This window comes from Solanum lycopersicum, chromosome 6, assembly GCF_036512215.1.
Source record: "Solanum lycopersicum chromosome 6, SLM_r2.1".
NCBI classification, from domain to species: Eukaryota; Viridiplantae; Streptophyta; class Magnoliopsida; order Solanales; family Solanaceae; genus Solanum; species Solanum lycopersicum.
In genome coordinates this window covers 41,943,237-41,968,078 of record NC_090805.1, presented here as the reverse complement: position 1 = coordinate 41,968,078, position 24,842 = coordinate 41,943,237, and the positions used below count along the sequence as shown (strand labels likewise).

Here is a 24,842-nt window from a genome sequence, read left to right as displayed (position 1 = left end):
TATTGGAAATATTTGGCGACTTTCATTTTCTATCCCTTTGTTTTCATTCTTGAAATTTGTAGTAGACAGCAGTCTGCCCAAAATTGATATGTCTGTAGAATAAATGTTAGAAATTTGTGATAGGAATCCAAAGATCTTCAAACGTATGGGCAGGGTTGTTGACTCATAAATGGTGTAGCCAAGATATTAATTTAACAAATTAAAGTGAATGGGATTTGACACACCAACTAAAGTTAGGAAATACTTTGAATACAAGAATATATATTTACTGTTTTGTTGATCATTTATTATAGAACGACTATAAAAAAAAAAAGAGACTATACTATATGGTAGTGAAAGTTGGGCTCCTAAAGTCCAACATATTCACCTATATATGAGTGTTGTCTTGTTGTGTTGATGCGAATGCTCACAGTGTGTGCGAGTAGCACACGTAGAGGATAAAATACAAGGTCGCTTGAGATGATTACATGTTCTACATCGACCTATAGATAAACTGGTGCGTAGGTGTGAAACTATGATAAGTACAAGTGTTAAAAGGGTATGGGCCTGTCATTTTTATGTGCAAAGAGGGGGAAGGGAAAAAAAAGAAGATTGTCTGTTACCACTTTGACATTAGCAAATTATAGATGTTTGGCTGTTTGGCTGCTGTCCAACTGCCAGAGAGGTCGATGTTATTGCAATTTCACAAGAACATGTATATAAAATGGAAAGCAATGGATGATTGTTTCTTATGTAGATATTACAATGTTGAAATTCCTCAAAGACAGACAGAAGGCTTTTTAGATACTACCACTAAAGGTATCTGCACACAGTAGATGGCCTCATCAAGAACCATGTAGATGTGCACTTCAACCAAGGTGAACAGTGAACACCAATGTTATAAGTAGTACAGTAACTTACATAATATACAGAACCTGTCACCAGTTTCTTATCCAATTGATGTGAGCTAATACACAAAGGGTGTGTTGCATATCTGTACAACTTCACCCACGGTGAAGCCAAAGAATGATTGTGGTGATTCTTGGATTAGAAAAAGAATACTTAAAATATTGCTAGTGTATATAATAGTAACTAGCTAACACCTTCCTTGTTTGCTTGTCCTCGGTGTCATCAACTGCAGAGAGCTTCAACTGAGAGTTTCTTCATAACACCTGGACATGGATCACCACCAAAAATTTCTGGTGTCACAGGTACTGAACACGACTCTTGCCCAATGCAGTACTGTGAAAAGTGGAAAACAAAAGAAATACAATTAATTCAATTAGAAAAATTAAACATCCTTCAATAGGTTCTGTTTGTATAAATGAGAGGAAACAGGTCAGAGTGATTCTTAACAGAACTTGGTGTGATTAGGTCCAAGAGTATAATGCATCATTTTTGAAAGGAGTATAAAAGAAACTGGCATATATACCAAGTTTAGTACCTTTTCAAAGGCATCGTATGAGTGGTGGGCGTGACAGCTTCCTTCACTGAAGCTTCCACAGACCCCCACTGGTGTTCCAAAGCTAGCAAATTTGATTGACGTAATCTTTTGACCAGTTGCACAACGGAGGTGTGCTTTAGGCCTGAGTGGCCTGTCAACTTCCCCAGATGCTTGCATCTTATAATTCACCAACTGTGGTTGCCATTCATTTATATCTGCACAGACACTTGCTAATTCTCTCTTGACCAAAGAGATTGCGTTGGGATCTCCTCCCCATTCCTCAAATACAACTAACAAGTTTCCAGTAGGATGCAGCCAAGAACGTGGCACGTGATACCTAAATCATGATTCTCAGTTAATCGTAGCTTCTTGTAACATCAGAGGAAAGTTCCGCAAGGTTTGTCATTACTTACCATCTCTGTGAGGCCTCTCCACAGTTACTTAAGCACTTGTTCTCATTAAAGTAGCCTGCATAGTTACAGGCACTGCAAGTACCAGATGATTTATATCCAGGCCAGTAACGTCCAAGGCTTTGTCCATTTATCCACATTTGACCTTTGCCCATGGTGTTCATATCTAAAGCCAAAGGCTCATTTCCAGCTGGAGCATTGAAAGTAGTCTGGAAACACACCAAAATGATTTAATGCTTGATATGAAAATCGCTTCACCATACAGCTTACTCTAATGCACAGAACTTAAGATAACTAAATATTCATTAGTTATGCACCTTGAACCATGTGAGAGGCTGTCTTTGAGTCACCAAAGAGCCCTCAACCCACTCAACAGATGAGCTGCCACTGAGCGAATGAAGATTCAAGGCTTCTCCTTTTAGACCAACCTGGTCAAGAAAGTTAAAATGTAAGATGATTTGGTAGTCAAAGCAACCACATTTTCTGTCGAACATTTTAATAAACAAACCTTGTAAGACCATTTCTGCCATGCTAAATCTCTTTTCCCCTCGTTAAGACCACTGAGTGAAACTGGCCCAAGAACACCAGTATTCCATGTCTCAAAATGTGGGCCAATATTCTGAGCACAAGCACAAGTAGAACCAAACCAAATGAATATGTGTATTCAAAGTACCTAAGTGTGACTGTGAAAATAAGTTCTCTGTGTGTGGATATACATATATGGACGACAATAGAGAAAGATTGGGAAGGTGGGAGAAGACAAACCGGAAGACCAACAGCAATGCTTAGCAGAGAAATCTTGTTTATACCAGCTCTTAGATTTACTGCTTTATTGAAAGTAATTTTCTGGCTTTTTAAACTTCCATATACAGTTCCTGCAGAAAAAAATAATAATTAACCGATCAAGACATATTTATTATCATATAAATTATTTAGTTGCTTGGGGGTTTAGGTTCCTGATGACACCAAATGGTTCTCCACTTTACGATTATAGAAGAATTTTATTGCAAACAGATTTTTTTCATACCGCATAAACCAAACAGAAATGTAATAGTGTTTCATCTTTTTTCGTGTTTCCTTGAAGATATTGTTTGAAGGTTCCGTGCAGAACTAAAGATGCAAGTGTAAAGCTAATGAAAATCAAGAGACCATGTGATTTACCTGCTAATTGACCATTCACAAAAACATGCAAAGCAGGACCAGCTGAAGAGACTTTAAGCCATGGCCATTGTCCGCTTCTCAAGAACCCTTCGCTTGGATCAATCTTGACACTGAAGATAGGACATAAATGATCATAAATTTGTGTTGAAGCTAAAGTAATTGAATTGTTATTAATTTTCTTCCTTTGACACGCGAAGCAGCAATCAGAAATTAACAAGTTACACAAGCACTTACTCAGTCATATACCACAGATAATCAGACACGTCTCTTGTGGTATTTATCTGCTCCAGTAACCCAACAACCGTGAAAGTACTGTCTTCATAAGATGATGGCTCGTCATTGTATGACTGCCAAGAAAATCCTCTAACTGCTGGAGTCATCTTCATCAAAGCACTTTGAGCACCAACCTTAACATGGAATTACAAGAGTTGTTAGTCGCAGTATGCATACGAGTTAAGGTATTCTCTATTTCATATGTCATTAATGTTTATTTAGACTTCGGTATACAATTTCATTGCTATGCATCAAACAGTACAAATGCTTAATGGAGAAAATCTAGTTCTCACCCTTGCAGTATTATAAACTGTATTCTTGCAGTCAGGTAGAATGCTGATAGACCAAGGTGGCAAGTTATAATGCCTGTTCCCAAAGGTGACTGTAGCAAAGGAATGTTGGTTGTAGTTTGCAAGGAATGCAGCACATACTCCAGACTTTGACGTAAAAACATGAGCCTGAAGAAGAAAGTGCAGTCAGTTTCACTTCAGATTTATTCATATATGTAGACTGTTCAGGAATTGCAACAAATCTTACTTGTTGAAAGTTTCCAAGGGATGTCACAGTCGGATCTCCAGATACTAAAGCTGGTTCACAAAGCTTTATTGCTCTATGCAGATCTTTCAGATGACCCCACTTAGGTTGTCGTAATAATCCTAAAGATCAAAAGGAAATGATGGGGATGATTCGTCATAGAAAGCAACATAATCAAAATGTTGGAAAAAAGAAAAGGGAAGGACCAAACAAACAAAAAATAGAGTTGACTTAGATACAACAACATACTTTGTGTGATCTCACTAGTGGAGCCTGAGGAGGGTAGAGTGTACCTGACCTTACCTCTACCTTGGGAGGTAGAGAGGTTGTTTCCAGCAGACCCTCAGCTCAAGTAAAAGCAGTTTCATCGAAAACAGTTTAAATATAAGCAATTTACAATTATATAACATATGATTTGATGCTTATCATCCTTGCATGAGTATATTTAGTCCCAAACTCAATATTAAAGGAGAAGTGCATACCAAATTCATCAATTGGTGCATCATAATCATAACTAGTAGCAATAAATGGGCCACCAGCAGTCCTGCCAAAGTTTGTTCCTCCATGATACTGAGCCAACAAAAAAAAAACATCATAAAAACAATGTTTTTTGATTCAGAAGCTATAATAGCTCATAAAAATCAAAAATCACTCTGTATACCATGTAGTAATTGATGAATGATCCCCCATTCTGTATAAATTTAGCAACCCCAAACGCCAAGTCCTCAACAGGACGATAAGGAATTGGACCTCCAAATTCAGTGAACCTGAGAAAATTATTCAAATAAGAAAATTATCCCACCATGTACTGTTGTTTATGTAAAATAATAAACTAATCATTTTTTTCTTCTTAAAGATGTATTTGTAAATTTACCAGGCAGTCCAGGCTTCAGTCCATATCTTGGGTTTATAAGCCTTATTTGGTGAGAAGTAGTCACAGTAGAAACCATTGCAAGTGTTTATCTAAACAAGGTGAATAGATACATTGGAGTAAGATAATAAAGGAAGAAATATTACAAATAGTACTAATTACTTAACAAAAGAATGGCACTGTTAAAATTTGGAAGATCCAAGAAAATTCTTTTGACCATGATCTCCTCAACAATTTTCCTTTTTTTTTTTTTTTAATTTAGTGATTTAGAGTACTTTCTTATGAACATCAAAAATAGATTTAGATATCAAAATTCAGATTAAAAAACTACATGCATTTGCTCTGCCTCAACTTTCTTCATTCATTGTAATCTACTACTTCCGTTTTAATATTTTTTGTCCTACTTTAAAATGTCTCTTTCTTTCTTTTTTTTTGGTAATTGTTTAATTCTAGCATTTTACATGACATGTTTAAAATTAGACAAACAAATTGAAATTGAGAGTAATTAAATGCAGAACAGAAGTTATATTTTACTGTAAAAATAAGAAAATAAACTGGTAATAGAATTTACTCCTCAAGTATTTTTACAATGTAAATAAAATGGAAATCTGAGCAGACTGTTGGAAGAGGTGTGTGTTCATATTATATTAGAAGACAAACTAACATGGTCTCAAGTCGGTGATTCAAATAGTGACAAAATTCATTGAAATTTGATGAAACGACAAGAGAACAGACATGATTTTGTGAACAAAAAAACACCCCATGTGCAGGAATTAATATATACACTCAATTCTTGATGTTGAATTTATTTTTTTTATGAAAGACTTGAAAAAAGACAAGAAGAAAGAGCAAAATAAATGAGTTGGTGATATAGGGGCAAAACTTACAACAGGATCTGGAGCATCATCTTGCTTGCACATGACCCAAGGTACACCAGTACCAAGATCCAAAGCCATTTTTGCTGCCCAGTCTGAGTAAGATTTACCTGGTTCACCCAGTCTCTTCTCAATTGGCCCATATTCGTTCTCAATCTGTCAAATAATTATCAAGATTGAAACTTTCAGCAATTTACCTCACATTTTAAGCTTAGGGGACAAAAAAACATAGTTTTTGTCCTACAAACTGTACTAGAATTAGGAAAAATTGGAAACATTTAAGCAACCTGGGATAGTATTATAGGGCCACCCTGAGATTCATACAGCCGTTCCGCTTTCATCATATTAACAATCTTGGTAGTGAACTTTTGCATTGCAGACTTCATCAGCAAGAAAAGGATAACAACCAAAATTAGAAGAAAAAAAATGACAGTTAAAGTAATACCAGTTTAGAAGTAATGCCATAAAGATTCTTTCTTTTTCTTCTTTTTTTTGTTATCTAACCTTGAAAGGTGCATTATCTGTTCTGAAACTGATGCCTGGAACATACTTCAACCAAACAGGAAAACCCCTAAAATTGAAACAGGTAAAAACAAAGCAAGAATTTAACTTCATTCCGAAATGAGTCTCACATTTTTAGCAGATAGGACAAGAAATTTGAGCCATTACCCAAAATTCCATTCAGCACAAGCATAAGGCCCAATCCTGAGATGCACATAAAGACCTGCTTGATGCACTATCTTAATGAACTTCACTAGATCATACCTCTCTTCAAAGTAATACTGTAAAAGAATAACATAAGCAACTGAATATCAGTATATCATGAAAATTATCACTAAAGGTCTCAATTTTTCACTCACACTTGATATATCAGTAAATTTATGAAAATTATCATCAAAGGTCTCAACTTTAACTCACAACAACAACATAGTAAGTGAAATTCCACAAGTGGGGTGTGGGAAGGAGGTAGAGATACTATTCCCGATAGACCCTTGTCTCAACTTTTACTTACAATATTGAACATCAGTAAATTTATGAAAATTATGAGCAAAGGTCTAAACTTTTACTCACTTTGCCTTGTTCAGGCTCATGTCCATTCCAGAAAACATAAGTCTGAATCACATCCACCCCTCCTTCTTTCGCCTTCTGAATAAGATCCGGCCACATCTATACAACACCAAAAACAAAAAATCAAGAAAACAACTCATTTTGCCCAAAAGAACAGAACTTTAATAACCAACATTGAAGTACATTTCACAATAACATACCTCAGGAGTGCTTCTTGGGTAGTGAATAGATCCAGAAACAAGAATTCTCCTTTGACCATTCACAATAATAGCATTACGGTCATATGACACAGAACACATTCCAGATAAAACCCATGAACCCAATAATGCTAACAGCATCAACAATACATTCAACCTTACTAGCCTTGAAAAAACCATTTTCTTTAGAATCAAGAACTCAACTTCAAGTCTCAAGATTGTACCTTTACAACGAAAAAGAAGGGATTTTTATCCCCCTCTCTCCCACCCACCTTATCCCTTCTCTTTAATTCCCTGTTTGCTACTTTATTCTTCAACTAGCAATTGTGAAGACAGAAATAAGAACATTAAGGAGCGGGAAGGGAAAACAGCTGTGTTTTTAACCTGAAAATTTTGTTTTTCTCTTTTATAAACTCCGTTACTTTTTTGTTAAACAGAAATGAGAACTCAGACTTTTGCGGAAAAAAATGGTTCTTTTGCAGCTGCTTTTAAACGCCTCAATTACCGTTCTATTTTTAAGATGGTTTTGTTTTTTATACTAAAACTCAACTAAATCTAACTCGTATACTACAGAATCCGTCTAACTAAGTGTAACAGAAATATTAAAATTGATTTGCATTGTCTATACGAGTTTTTAAATAGTTAGCTGATTTAAAATTAAAATAATAGTTTAATTTTAAAAATCTAAGCAAATTAACGATTAGGTATAATTTCAAAGTGGTACAAAGAGTTATGGGTCCCAATTTTTGGCGTTTCTTACGCTTTTCATAAAGTTCATCCAACTGCAAAAATTAATTATAGATCTGAATTATGATGCATGAGGAAAACAGAAAATTATAGAGTATTACTTTAATCAACTGAAAAGTTTACTCTGCTCACAATTTTGGCAAATACTAACAGGTAAACGGGGTTAATTTTTTTATGATATAAAAAAATGTATCTTAGTTATTTTTTTGAAATATATTTTTGATTATTAGTTGGTAAGTGAAAAGTATCTCTTGAATAAATTTTATTATATCGATGTTAATTTATTATTATTTTGTCATTCTAGAAAACCTTGAACAAGGAGCAACTAAGATTCTAAATTTGAATATTGTTAAATAAAAAGAGATTACTTAAAATAAGTGTTTAGGTAACAAAGTCAAGAAGAATGTAGTCAAGAAAATAGAATTTTTCTTTATTTTTGTGTTCAATAAGTAAGCAAAAATTATTATTATAAAATTATTTTGTGCATAATTTTAACAAATACGAAGAAGGGATAATAGGGCTGATGCAATGATTGGGATGGAGGTTACGAGATAGAATGAATGTAAAATAGTATGTCGAAGATTAAAAAAATTACAATTAATATGAAATATTTCTTATAGAAATTGTTTTCATACTTTTTTGAGAAAACAACTTCAAACATGAATATTTTCTCTTTTTTATCGTATTAAGTGTGCTTAATTTAATCAAAAAAATCTTAATTCGAGAGATCAAATTAACGAGAATAATATAGCTCGGTGTTTCAAGCAAATTTACAAAGATTCTCAACTGTTCCTTGCCTTGTAGTTATTGATCACATTCTCACGCGCTTCCAATGCACGTCCAATTCTCTCCATATAAATTTTCTCATTTAAATGGGCTGTGTGCTTCACGTCCTAAATAGAGCGTATGATTAAATCCTCCTAGAAAATGACAATGTAATTTTGTAAATGGCCTGTCGTGTGCATGATTTGGCTAAAAAAGAAAAATTAAATACAAATAAATAAATTATTAACTAAATAAATAGTATAATAAAATAAGGTGGCGTGTTGTTTCGATTTTTATATTTTAAACGAAAATGAATCTTTTCTACTTTTTTTTTTTCTTAAAGAGATACAAATATTTTGACAGACTCTGAAAATTGTGTTTAGAAAATTCCAATTAGTATTTGATTTTGTAAAAATATTAAAACGCTCACCTATTAATTATAGTCCTTAATTGGCAACAATTATACTCTTTCAGTCCGGTATTATTTGTCATAATTTTTATTTTAAGAGTTAAACTATAAGAACTTTGACTAATATTTTAAGATATATTTTTTCATCATATTAATATACAAAAAGCTATAACTTATAGTACTTTTCATTTAGTTTTAGAATATCTAATTTTTTTTGTTTAATATATCGAATAATGTGATCTAATTTATGTTTGAAAATTAGTCAAATTAACTTTTGATAAGCACAACATAACAAACAATTCTGGACGGAAAAGAGTACTTGGAGAAAGTTTAATGTGAAATTTATCTTATACAACGTCCTTGTTTTAGAAAATAAAAATCTCAAAATAATTATTTACTTTAGAAATTTTTCTTTTGGTCCATTTTGTTTGTTTTTTAATTAATCAGTTCTAAAAAAAATTCTTTTTTAATAATTTTTTAATTTTAATTTTTCACGTAATTTATAATCGCAAGATTATGTAATACTCGATACCTTTCACATATTTTAAATTTAAGATCACAAAATTTCAAAATCTTATTTTACTTTCTAAAATTTCCTATAACTCAAAACCAAACAAAAAATTAAAACAAATGAAGTAACTATTTTCAAAAATATCTTATATTAAAAAAATATTACTTTTCAGTATGCTCAATTCTCAACAAACATTTGTAAATAGATATCGCTTATTAGTTCTATATCCTATATTAATTTTCTTTTCAATGAAATATGAAATAAAATAAAATCAAACTTATTTTAAAACAAAAGCAGAAGCAATAATTTTATGTCAAGCTAGTTATGGGGAAATACGTGCATTATTTATTATATGGAATTAGGAACCTCCTAATATGGTTACACCAGGAATTTTACTGTCATAATTATTTTTAAAATATATATACGTTTGACGTATTACATTAGCTATCATTTTAAATTCAAACACATCAATTAATTAATCTAGTATTATCCCATTTGAATTCAAACACAACCACATTAACTTATGATGCATTATGTTCTAAAAGTTCAATAAAATTTCCTTCTTCTTTTTATCTTTTTAATATATATCTAATATCTCACTGCAATTGATCAAGTTGAGAATAATTAAAACTAAATTAATAATACTAATAAAACTATTGTTATTATTGTAGTATCCGTTATTGATAGGATCATGAGAATTAACTTTACTTTCATGTAGCTTCGGTCGAGTACAAGTCAACTTATTAATTAATTGATCCGAAAAATGTTATTGTGATTTTTCAAATTAGAATATGTTTGGTACGGAGAATTCAAAAAATTTTACAAGGAGCAAATAAAAATGAAAAAAATTAAATTCTTCTGTTGTTTAAAATGTTATTAGAAAAAGAAAATTTACGATAAAATTTCAAATTATCTCTTATGCACTACCACTCTATCAGAAATTCAGAATTATGAGTTATTGAGAGCTACCCAACATACATGTCTCAAAATTTAGAACATGATTCTAATTTATTTGTACTTTTTACTTTCACTTCTTTCGTTTTAAAATAAATTATATTTTTATTTATTTATTTTATTTTAAAGTAAATTATGTTTTACATAAGTAAGAAATATTGTTTAATCAACATTGTCTTTATTTTAATACATGGAGTTTTACATCATTAAAAATCAATTTTTTCTTATAGTGTGTGCGCAAATTTTAACACATCATTTATTTTAATTTAAAGCTAAGGGGGCAGTCTTTTGCATATATTTCAATAATTAAGAAGATCGACGTTTAATTTGTTAGGATATACTATTAACCATGCGTTTTGATATAGTATTAATATTGAACAATTGTTTATTTATTTATTCAATTCAATAAAGTGTTACATTAAATAGATCAATTGTCATATATGTGTCCTTAACTTATATAGTAGATGATTTGGTGTATAGAGTTTAAGCTTATACACAGAAGATTAAATCATCAGTTCTTATAAGTTAAAATTTATAGTTCGCAATCATAGATGGAAATTTGGACAAAATCATCAGAAAGATTGTAGCACGAGATTAAATGTAATTTATCTTGATTATGAGAATGACATAGTTCTAACTTCTCGTGCTAGTGCATTTGGTATGTATTGAACGGGACCAAGCAGAGATAGTTGTTTTAAACTGACTGATAAAAACATATTCTCTAAACTATTAAATGTACTTATATTCTTAATCTTGATATAACGATTATGATCTGTATATATTATTTATCATTTTGATTTATTAAAAGGTGAGATTCTGAGATGGGTCAATATGCCTGGTAAATTGGATGATAATAATATATATTGGTGAAATAATTAGTTAGTTGATGGAATCCATGTCTCAGTATAGAGATTGATGATACACCTTTTATGAGAAGCTTGTAAGTTTTCATGTGTAAATCCGGCCGGTAGATTTATGAATCTGGCACATGAAATAAGTTAAGTATTGCTCTAAAAGAATTTAATCATTGAATTAAATTCGTCAGTAATTTAATTTATTGATTAGTATCAGTAATCTTAACATGGGGAATCAAATAAGTATTTAGTGGTGAATTTCGAAATAAACAGAGGAGTTCAATAACGAATTTTTAGTGGAATGATTTGTAATTTATTATGGTAAGAATAATTTAAATTAATTATTTAGAATTATTTCCATAATAGGAAGCCTCAGTAATAAATTCCGTGGTCCCTCCAGTGCCCAATTTAACTAGAACTCAGAATCCTATTTTCTAGTAGAAGATGGAAAAGTAGCGTTCTTTTTCTTTGGAGGAAAACGTGTGTTTTCAAGTTCTCCTAAAAGAAAAAGAATTGGTTTTTCCTCTCCTCTTTGGACTAGGAAGACATCTCCTAAAAGGAAAAGAATTGATTTTTTCTCTCCTCTTTGGACTAGGAAGACATCTTCTAAAAGAAAAAGAATTGATTTTTCCTCTCCTCTTTGGACTAGGAAGACATCTCTATAAATAGGGATTTTTCTAACCTAGATTTAATAAGAGTATTCTGTACAATACTTGCCCACCCAAGTATTGAGAGAGTTCGTTGATTGGGATCACTGTAGAAGACTATAGAACTGGAGTTGGATTTACTTCAAGATATCTGCACACGCTTCAAGAGGTAATTCTGAGTTAATTTTCAGCATACTTTGTATGTGATAACTATTTGTGATTGTTATTTATATTCATGCAAGATGTATGATTCTGAAATGCTTCCGCTGTATATGCTATTTTCTAACATAATTCCCATTGAAAAATGTAAATTTAGTGAACTAATTGAGAGATGGAATCAGCCATTGTGGTCCTCTCATTAAACTAAGGGACTTGGCAGCTTTTATGGACAGCTGTTTCATTAACTTTGAATTATTAACTTTGTATTTTTCATTGTCTGGCACAGTGAATTCCAGGAGAAAATTGTTCAAGATTTTGTTTATAATTTAAATACAAGAAATGGTTCTTCTAAAAAAATGTATTTTATGTTTAATATAATAAAAATAATTTTTAGCATCATTAAATATTGACATTAATAAAGAGTGATAAAATTTTTATCGGCATTAGTTAAGTGTCATTAGAACAAATATCGCTAAAGACTTTAGAAATATATACAAAAAGTAACAATTACCGCTAAAAATATATATTTAGCGGCAATTAAAAATTAAGCCGCTAATAATTATTTTTATTATAATAATTACATCTTTAAAAATATAGAGATAATAAACTAATCGAAGTTAAATACACTGTAATTATTGATTTATCATACTGTAGTGAAAAACCACACTTTCCAAACAAAAAGAAAAAAACAGATTCCTTATATTAGAAAGTTTAATGGTCAAAACTTTACCCTTTTTTAAGAGATTAGTAACTCAACTATCTATTATTCTTTTAGGTCTTTAAATGATCACTTTTTTATAATAAAATATACCTCAATATTGAGTTGGCCATATATTTATTATTCTCAATCAACAATATCAAGTGTATAGATCAACTTAACAGTGAGATAATATGTTATGTAGTATAAAATGAGGGAGTTTAGATCGAATAAATGAAATGATGGATAGTCAAAATTATAAGAAGTTGACAGATATGTGATAGTTTATTTGTGTTCTTTTGCAATTAACTCTATGTTAGAGGAAAAGTTTAATTATTTCTTGATATCTATTTTTGAGATTTTTTTTTTTTTGCTCTCTTAATTAGTCTTCCAAAAAAGTAAGCTCCAATACATATTTAACAAAATTTGATTATTTTAATAGGAACACTTATTAAAAAAGCATCAGGAAACTAAATCATGTCATATAAGGGATATATTGTAGTAGCAATGAAAACTGCACCAAATATAAATTGAAAAATAGCAAAACTTATACACTTCGAAATAAATGCAATAGACACCGAAAATAAAACCAAAATAATAATAATAAAATATACAATAACTCGAATTTGTACGACATTCAAATAATGTAGGGTTAGCTAAAAACAACTGTAAACAAAATCACATGTTTGTTTAATAGACATTTGATTGATTACTTGATATATACATATAATAAAAATCCCACCTAGAAACCCAAAAGAAAGAAAAAAACTAACACAAAAAGATTATTAAGGCTAAGTTTGTCTCCATTTTTTCTTATTTTTATAAATAAAATATACACATAAGGTCTAAAATAACGTATAAATGTCAAAGCCTTAGACAAAATACTAACATTACCCCAATCCATCCGCTAATCAATATATATATATATATATCCTAAAGAAAACTGAATGTATCTTTATTTGAAAGAAAATCATTGACATCGTGACTCGCGTATTTATCACCTATCAAATTACCGTATTTTATATTTTAGTAAACAGTATATATTTATACACAAAATTATAAGAAGTATGCTACAAAATCTTAGTGAGTGCCATGATACTTAATTCACACAATTTTCTTTGTATCTTCTTGGCAAAACCCCACATGGAATACTATTTAAAAAAATAATTATTAGATCTAGATTGAATTTAATTATGTGTTTGTTAGCCTTCAAAAATAAAATAAAATCTATAGATGATTTAATTTGTTGTGTAATTGATTGGGTCAAATAATTCAACAAAGAGATGATGCAACGTTGGCCACATGTGCATGCCATTAAACATTTTTAATTGAATTAAAAGCACGTCTCTTGTTGAACTGTTACTTTCATGCTTTAATGTTTCAACGGTATAAATTATGAACATAGTAAGATAATCACTTCTTTAAAAAAAATCAACTGATTTTCTAATTTGATTCATCAAAATGCAATATAAATTACCCCATCACTTTATATCTTCGAAAAACTAACATAAATATATTATATTAAGAAAATATTTACGATTTATAGCAATATTTTTCTTTCACCTGATTACTTTTAACAGATTTATAATGCAATTTTATTACATATTATAAAGAACAATTTATTATTCACATATTCTCTTATACAAGTTTTATTGATGATTAATACATTTATCACATATTTTAATAAACTTATAATACAATGTGTCGATTTCTAACAAAACAAATATAATATATTTTACAAACAGATATAATACATATTTATTGCATACATAATTCATTTTATAACACATATTTCAGATGTAATATAATATTGATACAAATGATAATAAATAAAAATTATCGCTAAAATTAATAATTATTTATTAAAAGATATTAATCCAAATAATTTTTCCTTATTTTATGCCACCAATATGATTATGAAATTCTAAAAACCAATGTATATATACACACAATTATTAGTGAAGTAGTATCGAGTGACACCCGTAAACTGTGTCTCTATGGCTACTAATATGAAGGTCCAGACAATTTGTTTATGCTACATAGATTATTGGGATAATTGTATGGAATGAAAAATTAATAATATAAAATAAATATAATAACTACTGTTTGATTTATTTATGTTTCATAGCAGATTGTTTGTCAGTCCCTCTCTCCCTCATATTCTCGCTCGCTACTCTCCCTCTCTCGCTCGCTTCGTACTCTCGCCGCTCTCGCTTTATACGATATAATTGTATAAATTGTGTTTCTAATTATATAAAGCGAGAGAAAATTGTATATACACATGCAAATACATATATCTTTGTCTTATACACTCATAATTATACAATAAAAGTACTTTCCTGCCCGAGTCTCTTTTGTCTTTCTCTCTTTCTCGTTTATATAAATTCAAATTGTATATAATTTCTCTCTTACTCGTTTTATACAATTCGATTCAATTGTATATTTCCTGCCCAAATCTCTTTTGCCTTTCTCCCTTTCTCGTTTTATGCAAATTCAAATTGTATATAATTGTCCTATACAATTATAATTATACAATTCATTTTATATACTTCGTTTTATACAATTATATGTCCAAGTTTCTTTCTCTTTCTTGTTTTATACACTTCGTTTTATACAATTCACTTCAATTGTATATTTATAGCGAATTATAAATATATATATTTGTTATGATGTGTAATTATATAAACTTTGATATAATATATAAATATAAATTTTATGTTTGGTATATACGAAAGTTAGCCCTAGGTTATTTGTTGGAGCTAGAAGGTAAGCAGCAGTTATCATCTTAGTGATGGCCTGTTGAACTATTGGATAAGTGGGCCTCTTAGGCTTTATTAGAGATTAGAAAGATGAGTTGGATTGGGTTTGTATTTAGGAAAATTTATATAATTACACAAATATTCATATCTTATAGTTTAATTCAATTTATACTTTTAAATAAGAAAATATTATGTGACTAAGCAAATATATAATATTTAATTATTTAATATAGTTATAGTTTAAAGAAATTACATTTCGCCACTGACATATAACCATATTACGTGGGTCATAATCAAAATTTGTTTAATTCGGTTTCTAATAATATAAATTAAGAATTTGTATATGTTTGTTATTTGTATATGATTTATTGATATGTTGATTAAGTCAGTTCTTAAGAATCCTAAATATATAAATACATAACATGTATATATGCACTTACCTTATTTCTATAATGACAAACGAAAATACTCATAGCAAATAAAGTTATTGTTGTGAAGCGTAATTAGACAAACTGTAGCTAAGGAGGCTTAAGTTTGATCTCGTTGTTATTTATAAAATTTCTTCAAAATAATCACCTATTATTTCACTATTTAATAACTTTGTATCAAATTTTGATATTCAGATACACCACTCCTTCAAACTAACCTAATGAGTCCTAATAATCTGTCCACCTATCATCACTATTTGTATGAAAATAGAGTACTACACATTTGAATTTTGAGATTCGAAACTTATTTCATTCCATTATTTAGTTGATTTTTAATAAGTACTATTTTCTTTTAATTTTTAATAGTTATACCAAGTTATTTTCTTGAAAGTTCATTGATTTAGGATTTTTTTAAACTACTTTTGATGGCTAAAAAATCTTCAACCAGATAATCATTAATAGACATACAATACACCAACAAGAAGTTATCCTAGACAGATCTTCTTTTGATTAGAATTTGAAGCTGCTACTATTGCCCAGGAAGGCAGTGGCATTGTTATCATTATACCTTAAATCTTAAAAGGAAAATTTTTCAAAATGTCAATATTTTAGCATTTAAGAGGACTCATTAGCAACAACTTCAATATTTAGTAAAAATGTCATTTTAGTTTGTTATGTATGTTTTTATTATTTATTTTTATTTAAAGAATATAATTATTTAATAACAAAAAGGAGAAAATTAAGGGGGATATTTCAAAAAAAGGCAAGCATCCTTAATTTTCTCATCAGTTATATTTTCAAATAAAATTTAATTTTTTTTTCTCCAGAATTTTTACCTATTTAAAATTATATTCATTCCACAATATATTCTTATATTTATTATAGTTTTTTATTAGTTTGTTTTCATTCCAATAGGTATGTCGAACTTATCTATATAGTCATTTAAGAAATATATTTGTATTTTTATATATTTTTTCCCTATATAGTTATTTTTTTCTTCAAAAATCCTATATGTATTCATTTCAATATGTATTTTATTTGTATTTCTATTTATTCTAGTTTTTATTTAAAATTTTGTATAATAATATATAAAATACAAAAAATTAGTATGATGAAAAAGTGAATGAAATATAAAATTGAAAAGAAATAATTAAATATTTGGTGTACTCATTCTTAAATAAAATACATAACTAGTTGAAATACACTTAGAGTAAATACAAATTAGAAAAGAATATCAAATTCAGTTGACATACCTTTAGTAGTTTGTATTCAATCCAATATGTATGTCAAATAAAATGTAACTATTTAAGAAATACATTTGTATTCGTATATATTTTTCACTGTGTATTTATTTTTCTTTTCAAAATCTTGTTTCCTTTTCTAAGTCGTATTCATTCTAATATGTCTATTATTTGTATTTGTATTCGAATACAAATAAACTAATAGAAAGTTGTTCTTCTTATAAATAAAATACATAGTTGACATACATTTGGATGAATACAAATTAGGGACAAATACAAGATTCATAAACCATATAACATGAAATTTTTAATAAATACAAATATTGATAGTATACATAGTGATTTGAATACAAATTAAGAAAGCATACCAAATTCTAAAAAAAAACTATAAATACAAAACAAACTAATAGAAAATTGTTCGCGATCTTCGCCGTCTTTTTCAAGATCTTCACGAGTAGACAAAGATTTTACATTTGCAATCTGAATTTGAGGAAGGTTTGCACACCAATGAGTCTTGTAAATGTTCTTACCCTCTTTCTTCCCTCATTTTAGCAGCGGATCATACATTATACACTATTTGTTAAGTAATAAATAAATTAAAGGATGAAAAATCACCAGAAATTGGTTGATTAAGATGAATACCTCTAGTAAGCCTCTTGGATTCAGCCATTGGAGAGTAAATCATAACGGAAATTGAAAAATACAAACAACATTTTTTTAAGATTTAAACAAAAATAAAATTAGAAAAGAAATCTGAAAATAGGATAAAGATTAGAGATACCTTAATCAAAGGGATTCTTGTTGATTCAATTTTGGATTTAAAAAACAATCAAAATATATGACAAAAAAATATTTGCAACTTGAATGTTGGAGGAAAATCAGAAAAGATAACCATAAGAGAGAGAAAAAATTAAATGAGAGAGAGAATTAACAAATTGAAAATATCAATATGAGAGAGAATAATTTTTTTTTAAAAGGATATATAGAATTAATTGAAAAAGAGAGATAAAATAGAAAGAAAATTGGAACACATAAATTTTTTAAAATAATGACATTTTTGACATTATTGCTAATGATATTTTTACTAAATATGTTATTTATTTTGACTAGTTTACTAATTTTTCCTTGAAAATGTTTTTAGATTTCATAAAATATTCAATAAAAATAGTGATTATGACATAACTTTATGTTTTAAACAGATTGGCGACATTTTAAACTCATCCAATTCACACAAAAACATAATGCTACATAATATATACTCTCACCTTTCCGTTTATGTGGTAACAATTCTCTAGCTCAATTCAAAAAGAATAATACAATTTTTTTATTTTTAAAAATCAACCTATACAAGCTTGTCATATCAATTACGACTTTACTAATCTTTGATTTCAAAAAAAAATTCAACTTTTAAAATTTCTTTTAACAAGATAAGTATCACATTTAACTTTTCAATATTTTCGAAAATATCTCGGAGCAACACTAATATACTTCAAAATATTGACTTATCAATTTAGAATTTTTCAATTTTTTTCTATGTATTCAAAATTAGTCTAGATTTTGTTTTGATTGACTAAAAAGATTCATATGACATTGTATTTCAACCAAAAAAACTACATGAGATTGCATGTCGACCAAAAAAAATCAGTCAAGATTTTATCTTTAGTTTTAATTAATTAAGAAATTCATATGATATTGCATGTCAACCAAAAATCAATATGGCATTGCATGTCAAACAAAATGCCGAAATGATTCTAATGCAATTTTCTCATTACTGTGCCTAGAAAATGTTATTTTTTTAAAAATAAAATTTTCTTAGTTAAATTGGAACAGTCTAAGAGTAGAAATTATAATTTTTGAAAAATCACATTGAAATTCATCAACAAAAAATTAATGTAATTGTTAAATTGCTTTAAAGGTTGTGCGGAGTTTCTTGGAACATACCTCTCTTTTATAACCCTTTTAATTAGTGGTACAATCAGGATTAAGATAATATTAATAGTTTAGGGTTTGAAACTTTAGAATATAATTGTTCAAGTATAAAGATATATATTTTTTTAATACAAATACAAAATTTATAATTAAAAAAAACTTTTTTTAAAGTTATTTTAAACTTATTATAACTCTATTTAGACCATACCAAAAACTTTTTAACTTGTTTTAAGTTATTTTTTAATTTTTGTTAAACACTTTTCTATGTAAAGCACTGACTTAAAATGTAGATGAACTTTAAGCCAATCCACGCCCTCTAAATTAGGATAGAATTAATTAATTTTTTCTTATTTTACCTCTACAATTATTATGGTCTTTGAAAGTTTAAACAAATTTTGAAAATTTAATTTTTTCCCAAGAGCTAATTAATATGAACAAAGGATAAAATAGTAAAATTAATCAATCCATTTTTAATTTTTAATTATAGTGTCAAATAGAAAAAATTCATCTATTAATGAACATAAAAAACATTAGTTAAAAATTAAAGATTAAAATATCACCACCAAAAACTTTTAAAACATTCTTAGAGATAAAATTTAAAATTATGTGTCCATATCTATTAAGAGTGGAGTATTTATTATAATTGTAATAAATGTTATATCTGCAACACAACAAAAATTAGGAGTTCAATTGAATCTCTATCTATAATGGTAAAAATAGGAGTGTGCATCAATTGGTTTTTAATGTATTATCAATTTTTTTATTTTTAAACATGTTAAGTTAATAAGATATTTTTTTTATTAATTTTAATTTTTAACTGTTCAATTTTTAATTTAATCAACAAGGAAATGCTTATAATACATATACTATATGACTTCTCTAATATTTTAACGCGATAAGATAATAATGTAATTTTTTAAACACTCTTAAAATTGAAACAATAATAACCAATATGAAAATAACTATACAAGTATGGTACAAGGAGAAGTGAAGAGGATTAGAGTTCTTTCTTTAGATTTTAACATTTCGTATAGTGTGAATTTTTGAACTCAAAATTACTGTAAAGTGTAAATTTACAGCTTAAGGATAAAGGCGATTATCAGTAAGATACAAATAATAATAATTTTTTTGTATTCTTTATCGATTTATACTTCTTTAATTTAATCTTCTATGAAATTATGAATGTTATAAGTCTATTTTTATTAGTGCTAAAATTACTAAATTATATTCATTTTTAATTGTACTTTTATAATACTCCATCCGTCTGGAATTGTTTGTCATGTTGCATTTTTTGAAAGTTAATTTGACTAATTTTTAAAGTTAAATTAGATCACATTAATTCAATATTTTAAACAAAAAAACTAGATATTCTAAAACTATATAAAAGGTACTATAAATTGCAATTTTTTGCATATTAATATAATGAAAAAATATATCTTAAAATGTTAGTCAAAGTTTTTATAGTTTGATTCTAAAAATGAAAACAAGACAAATAATACCGGAGGAAGGAAATATATTTTTTTCTTTTATTCTTTCCTAATTGATATAGTTTCTTTAAATAGATACATATTTGTGTACTTACTATATGGAGCGTAATGAGAGATTATTAAGAATGAATCATATAGATATATTCATATTATTAGATGCTATAGTAATATTATTATTTTTCCATATTTCTTGTTTGATGGTCAATGTAATATTCGATTATTATGAATTTTATCATTAAAACACAAATTGATAAAGCTACTATTTTTAAGTTCAACATTTTCTATATAACAATTCAACTTTATAATAATTATATGGGATAAACGTACAACGCACGTTCCGAGAACTAGTATATAAATATAGTACATCCTTCCTCCAAAGATCCCTCACAAAGATCCCACTTGTGAGATCTTATTAGGTAATGTTGTTGTTGTAGTGTACTAATGAATAGAGCAGGCAAATTGAGTTTACCAATAACCGACTCGGGACTAGTTTTGGCATAATATTTTGTGGTGTAAAAATATAGTCTATGCAAGATGGTTCCCAGTCTTAGGTAACAATGTTAAGTGCCATCACCACTACAAAAATCCTCTATATCAAGTCCACTTCATGTAAGGGTTGAAGTTTAATTTTAATGCTGAGATGTTTTTTCACCTCTATATTGATGAAACTTCCTGTGTTGATTCACCTCTATAATCGTTTCCAAGTTATAAAGCTTAAACTTTTTTATGAATAAAAGTAATTTATTGATAGTAATATCTTAGTAACAAGCCAATACTAAGCGAAAGCTGGATAGAATCCTTAGTAGCTGCAAGGATTCCCAGTAAATCAGCTTCAATGCAAGAAAATGTAACTATTAACACAAAAAATAAACAAAAGAATGGAAAAAATTGTAGTTAGGTTATACTCATCAAATCATGTCAATCAAGCTAGAAAAATATTTTAAAGAATGTAGTTCCCATACATTTTAAATATTATTTTTTTGCTAGTCCTAATCTCTGATGTTTTAGTCATAGCGATTTCTTAATCATTAATGCATGTATCACTTTGTTTTATATTATTCTCTTAATGACAGAGCCCATCGGTGAAGAGCCAAAGAAATGCATTCTTTAGCTCAATGAGATTTATAGCTTTAAGCGGGCCTTTCAACAATATTGCTATTCCCTTGTGCAATTTTCTTAAAAACAAAAGTGTGATCAAGAAAATGCATTTGGCAGCCCCCAAGGCTTAGCTCGAGTGACAAAAGTGGAGGATTTGTGGTTGAGGTAGCAGTTTCAAGCCTCCCACAATGCAAAGTAAAGCTCGGTATTTAAGTGGAGAAGGGTAGAGTGGCTGGTTCATTATTCACCGAGTTTAGAAGGTTGTGATTGGTCCAAAAAGCGGGTCACAAACGGATTTCTCGGGTTATAAAAAAATGCAGCTTTGGCAGATTATGGAATAGTTTTCATGAGAATCTAACCTGGAATGCTTTAATCTTATCTTGATCTGTTACCTAGTTTTTTGAAGGTCTATTCTTTTTCCCTTTTTACAATGAATTTAAGATTGAAGCATATTATTTTTTATTGATTTTGGGGCAATATGTTTCATGTAATAGTTTTGTTCCAGCTACCAACTTTGAATCTTTCTTGACTTGTCTACATCGATATTTTGTAGAGGAAGAAGAAAAGAAGAGGAAAATAGCTGAAGAAGAGGATACTGAAAATGGTGTAGATTAGATAGATCTGCACCAATAATTCAAAACGTTGTAGATTTGGATAAGTGTTGTATGAGTATTATGCTTATTACGTCTAGTCTTTTCACTCTGATACATATATAGAGTGTGTTGTGAAGATTATGAATACATTTGTAAACTTTTGCTAAATACGAGAATCTTCTCATCTTTTTTATATACTGGCTATACTAAAAGAAAATAGACTTAGCCTCTCAACATTTGTAGATGCTAAAAATTCTATGCTGGACCTGTTGGGACACTTATTATGTCCTTTCGGTTCACCTCGAAGAAACAGCTTATGTACATAGTAGCTATAGTACTGACCTTGACCAACATGACAGTATCATTACGATTTCTTTTTTATTTTAGTTGAGCTAAGTTTCAACAACTCTTTCATGATTCAAATTGACGATATCCATAGGCTGGCTGCCTCTTGAATTAGCCAAAATAAAATCAAGATAATCATTCTGTTTTTTGTTTGATACATTAGAAAGTCTGTGAGACATCTTAGACTTGCAAACAGACCCAAAAGTTCCAATTAGGTCTCGTTCAAAAGGAAAACGAAAAGAATGAGAGTCTGTGAGATATCTTAGACTTGCAAACAGACTCAAAGTTTCAATCATGTCTCGTTCAAAAGAAAAACGAAAAGAATGGGAGTCTGTCAGACAACCAAGAGACCATCCTAGGCCTGAGGGCCTAGGAACGATCATCTACTGCCACTGCAGCTCGAGAAACTGTAGTTGACTGTTAATCACGCTCTAGTATCATGGCTACGCTTCATCAACCAGACTTGGTTTCCTGTCTCCTTAGAATTCAAGAATTCAGTGGTACGAGCCTATAGAACAGATCCTGTTCAAGTAAGGTCGTATCATTTGGTACTGGTATGAAGCCTCATAAGCTGGAGTTTATGTGTTGCATTACCGATGTGGGAACAATATGTTGGCCCCTGACACAGCTACGCTGACTACTACGCAATCTCTAAGGATAAAGTGCAATAAAAGTAATAAAATTTATGTCAGATTTCAGTTTTTGATTTGTTATAGAAAAAATAATAATTATGCATTAAATTTTTTTTTTTAACGTGTGGACGGTATTTTCGTAGAAACCGTTCCAATTCCAAGTAGGAAAAACTCCATAGCAGTTGCCATGAACTCCATAATAAAAATTTAGGAAAGAAAATTTTTTTTAAAAAAAAAGATATAAACCAATCAAAAATATAAAAATTGAAAATTTCCAATTCCAAGTCATTGAAGGAAAAACCAAAAGAAAAATAGGAAAACAATTCCCATTCCGAATTACAGAAGGAAACAAGAAGTCTCTACCTATAAAGTCAGTTGCAAAGACTCATAGTTTCTCATTCAATTCAATCTTCAGTAGAGTCTGCAAATAATGAATTCAGAGGAACACCACACAATGCTCTCAGAGTTTATAAAATCAATAGCATTCAAGAGACAACAGATAACAAAATTATTCCAAAAGGGCGATGAAGTTGAAGTGGCAAGTCAAGTATATGGCTTCATAGGTTCTTACTATGATGCAACTATTATTTCTCCCATTGGCGCTTATCATTATAAAATCAAGTACAAGACTCTGTTGACTGATGATGAATCAGCGCCACTGGAAGAGATGGTCAGTGCAGCAGTGATCCGCCCTGTTCCACCTCATCAAGATAAAACAATGTCAGAAAACGGATTCCGTCTGTATGATATGGTTGATGTGTTTGCCAACGACGGATGGTGGTTTGGATTTATCAGTGGGAAAATTGGAGAAGAGTACTATGTCTACTTCCCTACAACTGCAGATAACATTGCATACCCTCGTCATGTGTTGAGATATCATCAAGAATGGGCTAATGGCAAGTGGATATATCTTCCCAAAACAAGGAATTAGGAATTATTGTTTTTTTAAACTATTTTTATGTGAATTATGAATCTAAGTTTAGTTACAAAATTGTTACATATATGCTGATAAAGATTTTGATTTTCTAATGGCTGCAACCATTTTATTTCTTTCTTTCCTTTTCTTATGATGTACTACTATCACTCTGTCTCAAATTAATTGTCACTTTTGGAATTCAAAGCTAAAATTAACAAATATTAATCGTTCCCTTAATATAAATAAGAATGCAAGTCTACTCATCATATTCAGAAAGTTTTCCCAATTAAAATAATTCTCATTTCTCCTTCACCCGATATATATATAACTATAAACCAGATTTATAGTGATTTAGCTTTGAAATAATTATGCATCAATAATAACATTTATACCCGATATATCATTCACAAACAAAATCATACTGTATATGATAGACGTGAAAAGATATATCTGAATATTAAGAGAGAGAAGGAAAAAGGAGATTTTCATAATTAATCCAAATGGTAGGGATTATGTTATTTTCAAGAACTCCATCACAATTTTTTCCATTTGACATAGTTGAAGTTCCTAGCAAGTAAGAAAATATATTAACTAATTAAAAATAGGAAATTTGTATTCCGAGTCATTCCAGGAAAAAACCAAAAGAAAACAGGAAACAGAATTCTCTGCCTATAAATTCAGTAGCAAAGCCTAATAGTTCCTCACTTTTTTCATTGAATTGAATCAATCAATCTCCAGTAGAATCCGCAATATGGCCTCAATCAACGGGAAAGAAATGAATTCAGAGAAACTCTATCAATCAAGAATGGCAACGCTCTCAGAGTCAATCAAATCAATTGCATTCAAGAAACAACAGATA

At 29.2% G+C, this 24,842-nt stretch overlaps 2 protein-coding genes and 1 non-coding gene across 3 annotated transcripts; 1 reads left to right on the top strand and 2 right to left on the bottom strand.

The window, feature by feature from the left end:
• Positions 1-671: 671 nt before the first annotated feature.
• LOC101258163 (beta-galactosidase-like) lies at positions 672-7,497 on the bottom strand. Its single transcript, XM_004241801.5, has 19 exons — positions 6,816-7,497; positions 6,619-6,714; positions 6,217-6,329; positions 6,052-6,118; positions 5,835-5,927; positions 5,560-5,703; positions 4,676-4,764; positions 4,463-4,568; positions 4,284-4,371; positions 3,805-3,923; positions 3,561-3,725; positions 3,229-3,401; positions 2,995-3,104; positions 2,599-2,708; positions 2,342-2,452; positions 2,151-2,261; positions 1,837-2,042; positions 1,424-1,760; positions 672-1,221 (listed from the first exon to the last, which is right to left on the bottom strand). Exons 1-19 carry the CDS (start codon positions 6,990-6,992, stop codon positions 1,111-1,113), a joined length of 2,526 nt encoding a protein of 841 aa, XP_004241849.1. The 5' UTR covers positions 6,993-7,497; the 3' UTR covers positions 672-1,110.
• Positions 7,498-22,763: 15,266 nt separating this feature from the next.
• LOC112941742 (small nucleolar RNA U3) lies at positions 22,764-22,975 on the bottom strand. The gene has a single exon (XR_003247315.1). It is a non-coding gene; the product is annotated as a small nucleolar RNA U3 (small nucleolar RNA).
• A 522-nt stretch (positions 22,976-23,497) lies between these two features.
• LOC101264736 (protein AGENET DOMAIN (AGD)-CONTAINING P1-like) lies at positions 23,498-23,998 on the top strand. Its single transcript, XM_004242221.1, has one exon. The coding sequence runs from the start codon at positions 23,498-23,500 to the stop codon at positions 23,996-23,998; it is 501 nt and encodes a 166-aa protein (XP_004242269.1).
• The last annotated feature ends 844 nt before the right edge of the window (positions 23,999-24,842 follow it).